At 36.0% G+C, this 13,041-nt stretch overlaps 1 protein-coding gene across 3 annotated transcripts in view; it reads right to left on the bottom strand.

The window, feature by feature from the left end:
- Nucleotides 1-13,041, bottom strand: part of ttll7 (tubulin tyrosine ligase-like family, member 7) — a 127,841-nt gene that overhangs the window by 94,738 nt on the left and 20,062 nt on the right. For 2 of the 3 annotated variants that reach the window (XM_048172758.1, XM_048172757.1), the window contains exons 2-4: nt 7,998-8,254; nt 5,232-5,366; nt 513-634 (exon numbers count right to left, since the gene is read on the bottom strand). In XM_048172758.1, coding sequence (XP_048028715.1) covers nt 513-634; nt 5,232-5,366; nt 7,998-8,022 — 282 coding nt within the window. In that variant the 5' untranslated portion in view covers nt 8,023-8,254. Of the gene's footprint in view, nt 1-512; nt 635-5,231; nt 5,367-5,477; nt 5,585-7,997; nt 8,255-13,041 lie in introns of those variants that run through there. The other variant, XM_048172760.1, reaches the window with a different exon arrangement.

The raw sequence follows: 13,041 nt of genomic DNA, 5'->3' as shown, positions 1-13,041 counted from the left end.
TGGTCAGTTAGTGTTAGCGTTAACAATTTAAGTAAATATTCACTTAGTTATCACAAATAGTCTCTCTATTTTGTTGAAGGTCATTAGACTGTTATACTGCCTCAGAAGCCTGTCTGAAATCAGTTTCGGGAGGTACCCTCATGTGCAAGGGAAAAAGCTGAACAAGTGGCTAAGCTTTCGAATGCAGCCACAGTCCGCTGGCTGCTCAATGAACTGACTTGCCCTAAAAGGACTTGGGTTCAAATCTTTTCCTGACAAATTTGCTGATCTCGAGTGACCTCAATTGATGCTTTACTACTATATAGTACTTAAGGCATAAAGGTTATATACAGTAATGACTTCTGTTGATTAAACTGCAAATGCCTGTGAAGGATGTTAGGAAAATGAGTATAAGCCATGGTAAAGGTCACATCTCTTAAATACAGGGAAAATAAGAGGAAACCTTAGCTACATCTTTGTTTTTAACATTTTTTTCTCTTCCATTCTTTGACCTGAAAGGAAAATCACAATACCTGGTAGTTCCTGAGCTCAGCAATTTTCTCATGTTGCACTGCAGAGTCGTTCCAGATGAGATTGGCCATCTCATCATCATCTCTGGCTTTATGAAAGGTCATCTCCTCAATGACTATACGAACTGCAAATAAATCAAATTAGATTCCTTTGATATGCATTGACACTGACAATGCTGGATCATATTTCTGTTTCCATGACTGAATGGGCACAAACAACTGACTTCATCAGTAGAATTCATCAACAGACATCATCTTGTTCTTTACTTAAATGCTTTAATAATTATTATGCTTAACTTATGCTTTTGCATCAACTCAAGTGTTTTAAGAATGCTATGTCTGCATTTCAGTATCTTTCCAAAAAAACATGACATAGCTGTAATAATTGGCAATATTATAATCATGATGTTGTTTTTCCATAAATATCAGCATTACTGGATAAAAACAAATCGGTGAGGCTTAGACTGAAATCCGGTTAAACTAAAGCTAGAAAACTTGATATGATTGTTGAGTTACTATATTACTGTTAATTGAGAGAACTGCTGTAAAAAATTATACTTACTAACATTTAACCAGATAAAACAGTAATATTGTGAAATATTATTACAATTTAAAATAACTGTGTACTATTTAAATATATTTGACAAAGTAATTTATTCCTGTGATGCAAAGCTGAATTTTCAGCATCGTTACTCCAGTCTTCAGTGTCACATGACCCTTCAGAAATCATTCTAATATACTGATTTGCTGCTCAATAAACATTTATGATTATTTTCAATGTTGAAAACAGTTGTGTACTTTTTTTTTTCAGGATTCCTTGATGAATAGAAAGTTCAAAAGAACAGCATTTATCGGTCCCACTTTATATTAAGTGGCCTTAACTACTATGTACTTACATCAAAAAATAAGTACAATGTACTTATTGGGTTCATATTGAATTGCAAAACACTTTTGCTGCTATTGAGGATACGGGTAAGGTTAGGGACAGGTTTGGTGGTATGGGTAGGTTTAAGAGTAGGGGTAAGGGTTAAGGGATGGGTCAACAGTGTAATTATAAATGTAATTACATAAATTAATTACAGATGTAATTACATGCAGGTGTTTTTAAAATATAAGTACAATGTAAAAACATGTATGTACACAATAAGTGCATTGTATCAAATGATTAATTTAAATGTAAGTATATAGTAGTTAAGGCCACTTAATATAAAGTGGGACCCATTTATCTGAAATACAAAGCTTCTGTAGCATTATACACTACCGTTCAAAAGTTTGGGGTCAGTAAGAATTTTTATTTTTATTTTTTTGAAAAGAAATTAAATAAATGAATACTTTTATTCAGCAAGGATGCATTAAATCAATCAAAAGTGGCAGTAAAGACATTTATAATGTTACAAAAGATTAGATTTCAGATAAACACTGTTCTTTTGAACTTTCTATTCATCAAATAATCCTGAAAAAAAATATTGTACACAAATATTTTGTACAATTGTACACATTAAATGTTTCTTGAGCAGCAGATCAGCATTTTAGAATGATTTCTGAAGGATCATGTGACACTGAAGACTGGAGTAATGATGCTGAAAATTCAGCTTTGATCACAGGAATAAAATACTTTGTGAAATATATTCAAATAGAAAACAGTTATTTTAAATTGTAATAATATTTCACAATATTACTGTTTTTTACTGTATTTTTAATTAAATAAATGTAGCCTTGGTGAGCAGACGAAACTTCTTTTAAAAACGTTAAACATTAGTGGTTCCAAACTTTTGGACTGTACTGTATATATATATATATATATATATATATATATATATATATATATATACACACACATACACATCATTCAGACCACTTAGTGATTGCTACCAGGATGTGAAGAGATTTTCAACGAGCATAATAAAAAAAAAAATGTCTGGAATAAAAGACCTACCCTACCTTTAAAGTAACTTTGAAGCACACACTTTGTAAAGCAACTTGTTTAATCACATAGTTACAGCCAAATGACTTATAAAACTGAAATTGCTTACAATGGTTGTTTTAATCAGGTATGGCAAGTTTTTTAAGCTTTGGTTTAACTGGATTTCAGTCTAATACACAGATTTAATTACTTACCCTCCTGTTGTTCCAAACAAAACAAAAATAATGACTTCATTCAACAATTTCTTCTCTTCCATGTCATTCTCCTATTCTGTTTACGTTGTATAGACAGTGCAGCACTTCTGATTCTACATAAGAACGGTGGCTCAGTATTGGCCGTCGCTGTACATGTGAGCAGCACGACGCAGGAGCTGGCCAATACTGAGATGTCGTTCTGACGTAGAACCCAGAAGCGCTGCACTGTATTTACTACAAGAATAACATACGGGACAAAAATGTTAAAAATATCTTTGTATTGAATTTGTTTTCCTAAAATGAAGGAGAAGGTCTTACGGGTTTGGAACGAAATGAGGGTGAGTAGTTAATGACAGAAATTTCATTTTTGGGTGAACTAACCCTTTAATGAATGTAAGGTAAAATCATATTTAAAATTGATTTGCATTACGATGACATGTGAAATAAGTACTTTGTTCTTTGTAAAGAGTAAAAACTATGATAATTGCCTTAGAAATTAACATTTATTAACATTTATGCATTTGGCAGATACATTTATGTAAAAATACATGGTTTCAATACTACTCAAATAGTAGTACTGAAGCATAATTACTAACATATATTACTAACTATATAACATGGATCTATTATTGTGTTTTAGAAATAAATAATCCAAAAATCTGTAATTCCAGGCTGATATATAAAAAAAGTATGTGTGTGTGTGTGTGTGTGTGTGTGTGTGTGTGTGTGTGTGTGTGTGTGTGTGTGTACACATATTATATATATATATATATATATATATATATATATATATATATATATATATATATATATATATATACACACACAGGTGTTGGTCATATTATTAGAATATCATCAAAAAGTTGATTTATTTCACTAATTCCATTCAAAAAGTGAAACTTGTATATTATATTCATTCATTACACACAGACTGATATATTTCAAATGTTAATTTCTTTTAATTTTGATGATTATAACTGACAACTAAGGAAAATCCCAAATTCAGTATCTCAGAAAATTTGAATATTGTGAAAAGGTTCAATATTGAAGGCACCTGGTGCCACACTCTAATCAGCTAATTAACTCAAAACACCTGCAAAGGCCTTTAAATGGTCTCTCAGTCTATTCTGTAGGCTATACAATCATGGGAAGACTGCTGACTTGACAGTTGTCCAAAAGATGACCATCGACACCTTGCACAAGGAGGGCAAGACACAAAAGGACATTGCAAAAGAGGCTGTCTGTTTACAGAGCTCTGTGTCCAAGCACATTAATAGAGAGGTGAAGGGAAGGAAAAGATGTGGTAGAAAAAAGTGTACAAGCAATAGGGATAACCGCACCCTGGAGAGGATTGTGAAACAAAACCCATTCAAAAATGTGGGGGAGATTCACAAAGAGTGGACTCAGCTGGAGTCAGTGCTTCAAGAACCACTACGCAAGACGTATGCAAGACATGGGTTTCAGCTGTCACATTCCTTGTGTCAAGCCACTCTTGAACAACAGACAGTGTCATAAGCGTCTAAAGACAAAAAGGACTGGACTGCTGCTGAGTGGTCCAAAGTTATGTTCTCTGATAAAAGTAAATTTTGCATTTCCTTTGGAAATCAGGGTCCCAGAGTCTGGAGGAAGAGAGGAGAGGCAGACAATCCACGTTGCTTGAGGTCCAGTGTAAAGTTTCCACAGTCAGTGATGGTTTGGGGTGCCATGTCATCTGCTGGTGTTGGTCCACTGTGTTTTCTGAGGTCCAAGGTCAACGCAGCCGTATACCAGGAAGTTTTAGAGCACTTCATGCTTCCTGCTGCTGACCAACTTTATGGAGATGCAGATTTCATTTTCCAACAGGGCTTGGCACCTGCACACAGTGCCAAAGCTACCAGTACCTGGTTTAAGGACCATGGTATCCCTGTTCTTAATTGGCCAGCAAACTCGCCTGACCCAACAATGCAGAAGAGCTGAAGGCCACTATCAGAGCAACCTGGGCTCTCATAACACCTGAGCAGTGCCACAGACTGATCGACTCCATGCCACGCTGCATTTCTGCAGTAATTCAGGCAAAAGGAGCCCCAACTAAGTATTGAGTGCTGTAAATGCTCATACTTTTCATGTTCATATTTTTCAGTGGCAAGATTTCTAAAAATCCTTTCTTTGTATTGGTCTTAAGTAATTTTCTGAGATACTGAATTTGGGATTTTCCTTAGTTGTCAGTTATAATCATCAACATTAAAAGAAATAACATTTGAAATATATCAGTCTGTGTGTAATGAATGAATATAATATGCAAGTTTCACTAAATAAATAAACTTTTTGATGATATTCTAATTATATGACCAGCACCTGTATATATATATATATATATATGCAGCATAAAAAAAAAGTTCTTCAAATAGGTCTACTGTTCAGTTTTTTTATATTGCTGTTTAATAAATATTTGAAGCAATCCCTATAAAAAAATGGGTGTTCAATGGGTGTTCAATATTAATTTTTATTAAATTCCACTGCACTGCATCTCGCATTTTTAAATACAAAAACACTTTGTGTGAACGTCTCCTTACACCAACAAGTTTGACATAATGAACAAATTGATGAAAGAACATTCTTTCCTACCAATCTCATATTTTGTTCCTGCAACGTTGGCTGTGATGAAACCTTTCTTCTTCTTCTTGGTGTGGACCTTCCTCTTTACTCCATTCTGATTGGACAGTGCCGGTGGCATGTTCATGGGGGACGTTCCTTGATCGTCTGTGGAACAAAAAGAACATTTAGTCACTGACCATTTACTAAGGCTTTTATTTTGGCTTGAGATAGCCAACATAGTGATATTCTATTTAAACTTTTTCTCAAATTTCTTACTGTAATTCCTCCTAGAGCTGTAAAGCTACAACCACCAAACTCTGCACAGACTTTCAGGCTGATCTGATTCGTGTTGCTACATCTTTTCTAACTGATCGATGTTCCCTGAAAATGATGATTAAAACTCATAAAAATCCCATAGACTTACATTGATGGAATATTCAAATGAGCCAAGACTATTTAAAAACTCACTGTCTATTCTCTCTATCAAGCAACTAGCATATTATCTATCTGAAACATGCTAGCAATGTGAAAATATGTACTAGCATCTGGATAGCAACACTCTAGCAACCATCCAGAGTAACCTAATCTGTTTTTTTACCCCCATTATGCTTTTTTTCAATATTGCCTTTCATGCAGTGTGTAACATAGCTGCCGATGAATGTAAACGGTCTGCAAAGTTGTAAAGTCGAAAGTGCACGATTAATAAAGTTATTGTCTCTCAAAAGAAAGAATCGACTCTGAACCTCCTAAACGAGTCGTCAGAAATTCTAGTCTCACTTCAGTGACCTGTATATGTAACGTGGTAAAATATTTGCATAATGTCAGCCTATGGTCTTCATTGACTGTCTGCGAACAACGTTTACTTTGACCCGCCCTCAAACACTGTAGCTGGTTCGTGTCGCGTATACATGTCGAGAAGACACTGTTTTCTGCTCTGCAAAAGCAAATTATCTTTGTAAACACTTCCAAAAAATGAGGATATGAAGAGTCAATGATTAAAATTACCACAGCCATACAACAGCAGTATAAAAGTACCTTTTGGACGATTTCTTCTCAAATCTCCATGCGGTGTAAATGGGATTTACAAAACGCTTATCCATTAAAGTGATAGTTCACCCAAAAATGAAAATTCTGTCATTAATTACTCACCCTCATGCCATTCCACATCCATAAGACTCTTTGTTCATCTTCAGAACACAAATTAAGGTATTTTTAATGAAATCTGAGAGCTTTCTGTCCCTCCATATAGATCCAATTTACCTACCACTTTCAAGGTCCAGAAAGGTAGGAAAGACACCATTAAAGTAATACATGTGACTCCAGTGGTTTAACCTCAATTGTATGAAGTGATGCGAGTGATTTGATTGCACAAGAAACATAACTTAATTTGTTGCGTGAACGCGCTTTGCCATAATATTATATTATTACTTTTCTAGACCTTAAAATTGGTAGTTGCATTGGATCTCTATGGAGAAACAGAAACTTCTCGGAAATATCTTCATTTGTGTTACAAAGATGAACGAAGGTCTTACGGATGTGGAACGACACGAGGGTGAGTAATCAATGACAGAATTTTCCTTTTTGGGTGAACTAACCTTTAAAGATGGGACAGTACCTACTTTATTTGGACCAACGGCTCCTCAGAATCACAACCTGTAAGTATACTGATGTATATATTTTCTACCAGGTGTTCAAAATACGTACTTGAATGTGTAGGTCTCCGACTAACCAGCTAACTCACGTTATTACTGTCTTACTGACATACGTATGCACTATTACCTAAAATTGTGTCAATTAATGCAGATTGTCTGTTGTTCTTACTATTCTGAGTAAATAAAGGATGGAGCAAGAGTTGTTTTACAAATTTTAAAGTTACATCAGTCATAGTGCTCGGCTAACATATGCGCTGTTATTGATACAGTTAATAATGCCGTTCCCACATGTGCACCGCAATAAATTAGAAATATACACATCGGTTTGTTGATGGACATATACTTGTTAATTCTGACAGTGAAGAATTACAGTAACAACATCCCATATCGTCATCTCATATGTCAAACCGAGTAGCTTATCACTGAGAAATGTCCTGCTCAAGTCGTCCTTGCGATGGAGGTTCGGGTTGAAAAACTAGTTCTTCCAATGTTTCATCACTGGACTCTGGATTGATATGGTAAAATCGACAAAGTCTGTCTTTACAGTGTGTACAATCGCTGAGCTTTAGGAAGCCTCCGGAGCTGAAGTTCAGTTATGGTAAAGGACATTTCGTTTCCGAAAGGTGCTGTAAACGGTAGACCAATCACAACAGACTGGGCCATCTGGCCAATCAGAGCAGAGAAGGCTCGTGGAAAGGGGGGATTTAGAGAGACTGAATCATCGGACGAGTCATTTGAGAATCATTGAAAAATGTGGTGATGTGTAATGTATATTATGAAAAATGAAACCATTTTTTGACTTTTGATGCATGTAAACCTGTTATAGGAGACCTCCAAAACAAAATTAGGATAACAGGGGCACTTTAAAAAAACCTAAAACCTTCAAATTTCAAGCATTTAAAAGTACTACAAACTTTTAGAATAGGCTTTTCTTAAGTCAACATCAAAGTTCATTTTGATTAATTTTTTTATCTGTTCGGCGCTGTTGTTGATATATTGTACATTTTAGTATCACAAAATACCCTTCAACACCTACTAGAGTGCCTACTTCCAAGAAGGGGGTGGTCATAGACGGTCTGCATGGATGCTCTCTGGTATTCTGGGTGAACTTTTGGGGTCACTGTTGTAACTGTATCAAACTTACCTCCATCATTGGGGGGTGAGGGCATATCTCAAACAGCTGACCTCTCGCTGCCTCAGAGACTTTTGAGGCACAGTTTGGCACCAATCTACTTCCTCTTCGCTGTCTTTGTGACAACAGTTTCAGGAGGTGGCAATATCATCTGTCCACTTAGATCATGAGGCAGGGGACGGCTGAAGGTCGGTTGTAGACCATATATCTTCAAGGAAAGAGGTCGGGGCTTTTTCACCGAACCACAGATAGGCAGATAGACAAGGTGTCTGAGGAAGAGAGAGAAACAGGAAGATTGGTAATGTCAGACAAAGAAGAAAAGTGAGGGAACTGCACAGTCTGTCCAAACGTTTGCTGTGTCACTCAAATCCCATCAGCGCCGCTGACAGCAGGTTTCACCTCACTGATCAGCTCTTGTTGCCTGACGGGGGCTTCAGCAGATGAGGGTCTGTCTGCTGCTTGTCAAGCAAAAGCAACATTAGTGCCACTGCATCATCAGCCTGTGAGATTTTCCATGTTTAACATTCTAATGTTTGCTTTACATGTCTGTAATCTGTCTCGCAGCAAAGCACACGTCTAACAACACAACACGCTCTTCAAAAACTAATACTAACATCAAACTCAACAGCAAAGCAATACTTTCTTTTGACACAAGGATGACAAATGATGACTAAATCTGGGTGATACATTAATTATTTATCATATATTTATGACTTTGCTAGAAACAAAGTTAAAGATAAAGATTCACGTCCATGAATCAGTTCAAACTGTGAGATTCGCTACATCCGAAATCGAAATACTTCCCTACTATATTGAATGCGAAAGAGTAGTATGTCCGAATGCATAGTATTCAAAAAACAGTATGTGAAAAGTCGCCGGATGACTTACTACTTCCGCCGAGATTCTAAAGTGCACATTCGATGGACACTAATGTAGAGATAGATTACTATCCCACGAGGCCACTGAGGATTTGTGAATGGCAGTGAAGTGACCCAACTGACGCTGGTAGGTCACGTGAACAGTAATAAAACATGGCAGATGTAGTGCGTCTGAAGTTCACTCATACTACACATATTCATACTATATAGAATGTACCTTTTTAACGGCCGCGAAGTAAATTCAAATGTAGTGCCTACTTAGACAGTACGTGATTTCGGATGCAGCGACTGTTTCAGATTTATGGAGAAAATAACAAATAGAGTGGATGGATTCTTACCACAATAGGTTATGTACACACACTGTGCACACATAATTGTGTTCAAAAACAATATAAAAGGGTATTTTGCGTAAAAGGTCCCCATTGGTTGGAATGGCAGCTCCAAGGAAATGCATAAATATTTTTCAGCCTTTTGACAATATTCAACATACACTATATTGCCAAAAGTTTTGGGACGCCTGCCTTTGCATGCACAAGAACTTTAATGACATCCCATTCTTAATCCATAGAGTTTAATATGGAGTTAGCCCACCCTTTATAGCTATAACAGCTTCAACTCTTCTGGGAAGGCTTTCCAAAAGGTTAAGGAGTGTGTACATGGGAATTCACCATTCTTCTAGAAGCGCATTTGTGAGGTCAGGCAGTGATGTTGGCGAGAAGGCCTGGCTCGCAGGCTCCGCTCTAATACATCCCAAAGGTGTTCTATCGGGATGAGGTCAGGACCCTGTGCAGACCAGTCAAGTTCCTCCACACCAAACTCACTCATCCATGTCTTTATGGACCTTGCTTTGTGCACTGGTGCGCAGTCATGTTGGAACAGGAAGGGGCCATCCCCAAACTGTTCCCACAATGTTGGGAGCACGAAATTGCCCAAAATGTCTTGGTATGCTGAAGCATTAAGAGTTCCTTTCACTGGAACCAAGGAGCCAAGCCCAACCCCTGAAAACAACCCCACACCATAATCCCCCCTCCACCAATTTTACACTTGGCACAATGCAGTCAGGCAAGTACCGTTCTCCTGGCAACCGCCAAACCCAGACTTGTTCATCGGATTGCCAGACAGAGAAGTGTGATTTGTCACTCCAGAAAACACGTCTCCACTGCTCTAGAGTCCAGTGGCGGCGTTCTTTACGCCACTGCATCCGATGTGGTGTAAGGCTTGGATGCAGCTGCTCGGCCATGGAAACCCATTCCACAAAGCTCTCTACGCACTGTTCTTGAGCTAATCTGAAGGCCACACAAAGTTTGGAGGTCTATAGCTGTTGACTCTGAAGAAAGTTAGCGACTTCTGCGCACTGTGAGCCTCAGCATGTGCTGACCCCGCTCTGTGATTTTACGTGGCCTACCACTTTGTGGCTGAGTTGCTGTTGTTCCAAATTGCTTCCACTTTGTTATGATACCACTAACATTTGACGTGGAATATTTAGTAGTGAGGAAATTTCACGAATGGACTTACTGCACAGGTGGCAACCTATCACTGTACCACGCTTGAATTCACTGAGCTCCTGAGAGCGACTCATTCTTTCACAAATGTTTGTGGAAGCAGTCTGCATGCCTAGGTGCTTGATTTTATGCACTTGTGGCCATGGAAGAGATTGGAACACCTGAATTCAATGATTTGGAGGTGTGTTCTAATACTTTTAGCAATATAGTGTATTTTTCTTACGTTAAAGATTGTTGAAATGCCAAAAAAAAAATACATCCCCCAGCCTAAAAAAAGCAATGACGATGACCTGCTACAAATTTGCCTCATACCTTATGACAATAACTTGACATTAATTCAAATGTACCACCTTGCAAGTAGCTCCTTCACAGTTCGTCATATCTTAAAATATCAAAATATATTTATATATTATATATTTTTTTTTTTTACAGAATTGTTATTTGTATACATGATGATGGATAATAGTTTACAGATTAAAATGATTTAAAAATGACAATATGAAACATCCTTAAAATGTCTGGGTTTTGTTCTTGAGAAGGTGTGCTTTAAACTGATTAAACTAAATGCAATGTAAGTTCATTTGGATGAAAGCATCTATCTACCAAATGCATAAATGTAAATGAAATTTGTGCACAATGCTTGAAATTGTTTATAATTCTGTTTTTGGGAAAGAAAATAGTTTTAATTTTATTTATTTATCTTTCATTGTCAATTATTTTATTTTATTATTTATTTATTTTTTTCAATGAAATGTTTCTGATTTTTATTCCTCAGCCATGACTGTTACTTTACAGCCCAAGTGGCAAAATATAACACAACACTGACTTCTGGTGGTAAATTTGTAAAGTGCAGTGGCACATACTGATTTCACACAAATAAAAACAGATCACTGTTCAAGAATGAAATAAGGAACAAAACAACATAAAATGGTTGATTTACAGATTCAAATTATAAATAAAGATTTCAAGGAAATGGCCAAAACCATTTGGTCACACTCTCGCCATGTTTACATTAGGTACTGTACTTCCATGTGTCTCAAATGATTTTGATTTTGTGACTCCAAAGATCACATACTATATGCTGTATGTTGAAGAAAATATACCAAATGTATTTGGGTCATTCCGTGTCAAACTCAACCAGAGGTCCCAAAATATTAAATGTTGTGTATATTTACTGAGTAATCCACTATTTTGTGTGCGAGTTTTTTTATTTTTCTTTGTCTGTTTTTTGCCTCAAGCTGGCATGCCTGTAACTCAAGAAGTATTAAAGATATCATAATATCCTTTTAGATTCTGGTTCTTAACAAACTTCCCTTTTGGTATCTTCATTTTAAAGGCCCTCAATAGTTCAATCCCAGAGATATGGACATGTTAATGTGGCTCCATGAGTAAATGTGGGTCACTTTGAATACAGATGATAATTTAACAAATTATGTTAAACCTAGAAATGTATCTCTTTTTTTTCTATCAGCTCAATTGCATAAAACATACCTGTCTGAGTGCCATAAATATTCTTTTTCTAAAGTTGTCATGCATGTAACTCTAAAAGTATTCAAAATATCCTTCTTGATTCTCATTCTTAATAAACATTTATTTTGGAATCTTCTTTTTACGGCCCTATATACTTCAGTCCCATAGATATTGGGACCCCAATGTGACTCCATGTCCAAATTGTTGAATTTTACCCATTTTCAATGATTAAGAACCAAATGTAGGTAACTTTTTAAACAGCTGATAATTATTGTGTTTAAAAAAGAATGCCTGAAGAAGAAATAATACTGAAACTAGAAATGCATCTTGTTTCCCTCTATGAAAACAAATGAATACAACAAACCTCTCTGAGTGCCAAAAACATTTTTTCCTAAGTTTACGTCTTTAATTCAAGAAGTGTTAAAGATATCTTAATGTCATTTTAGATTCTTGTTCTTATGAAACATTTCTTTCAGAATCTTCATTTTTAAGGCCCCATTTGGTTCAATCTCATAGATATAGGGATGTCAATGCGGTCACGTGTGGTTACGATACTGCGTATTTAAACTCATGGTAGCTTCAGAATCTGTTAAAATGAACAAAATCCCATCTTCCAAATATATATTCAAATATAATATTCAAAAATAGATTCTTATAAATACACAGCAAGTTAATGTGCCTCAACCATTTTCAGTGGATTATTGGTACTCAGAGAGTTTTATGCAGTTCTTTTGATAGAGGTAAACAAGATACATTTCCAGTTTAAACATTATTTATTCTACAGACATTCCTCTTAAAATGCAAAAAGTATCAGCTGTGTTCAAAGTGAATAGCATTTGGTTTTAGATTACTGAAAAATTAAACATGGAGCTGCTTTGAGATCCCTATATCTATGGGACTGAACTATATAGGGCCTTAAAAATGAAGGTTTCAAAAGGAAAGTTAATCAAGAATGAGAATCTAGAAGAATATTAAAATATCTTGAATACTTTTAGAGTTACAGGCATGACAACTTTAGAAAAAGAATATTTACGGCACTCAGACAGGTATGTTCTATGTAATTGATCTGATGGGGAAAAAATGAGATACATTTCTAGTTTTAACATTATTTGTTCTTTAGATATTCCTCTTTAAAATAAAAAAGTGTCAGCTGTATACAATTGAACTGCATTTGGTTTTTGACCACTGAAAATGTGTACAATTTAT

Source organism: Megalobrama amblycephala, linkage group LG21 (genome assembly GCF_018812025.1).
Source record: "Megalobrama amblycephala isolate DHTTF-2021 linkage group LG21, ASM1881202v1, whole genome shotgun sequence".
NCBI lineage: Eukaryota > Metazoa > Chordata > Actinopteri > Cypriniformes > Xenocyprididae > Megalobrama > Megalobrama amblycephala.
The sequence above is the reverse complement of the archived record's forward strand: the minus strand, read 5'-3'. Positions and strand labels throughout refer to the sequence as shown.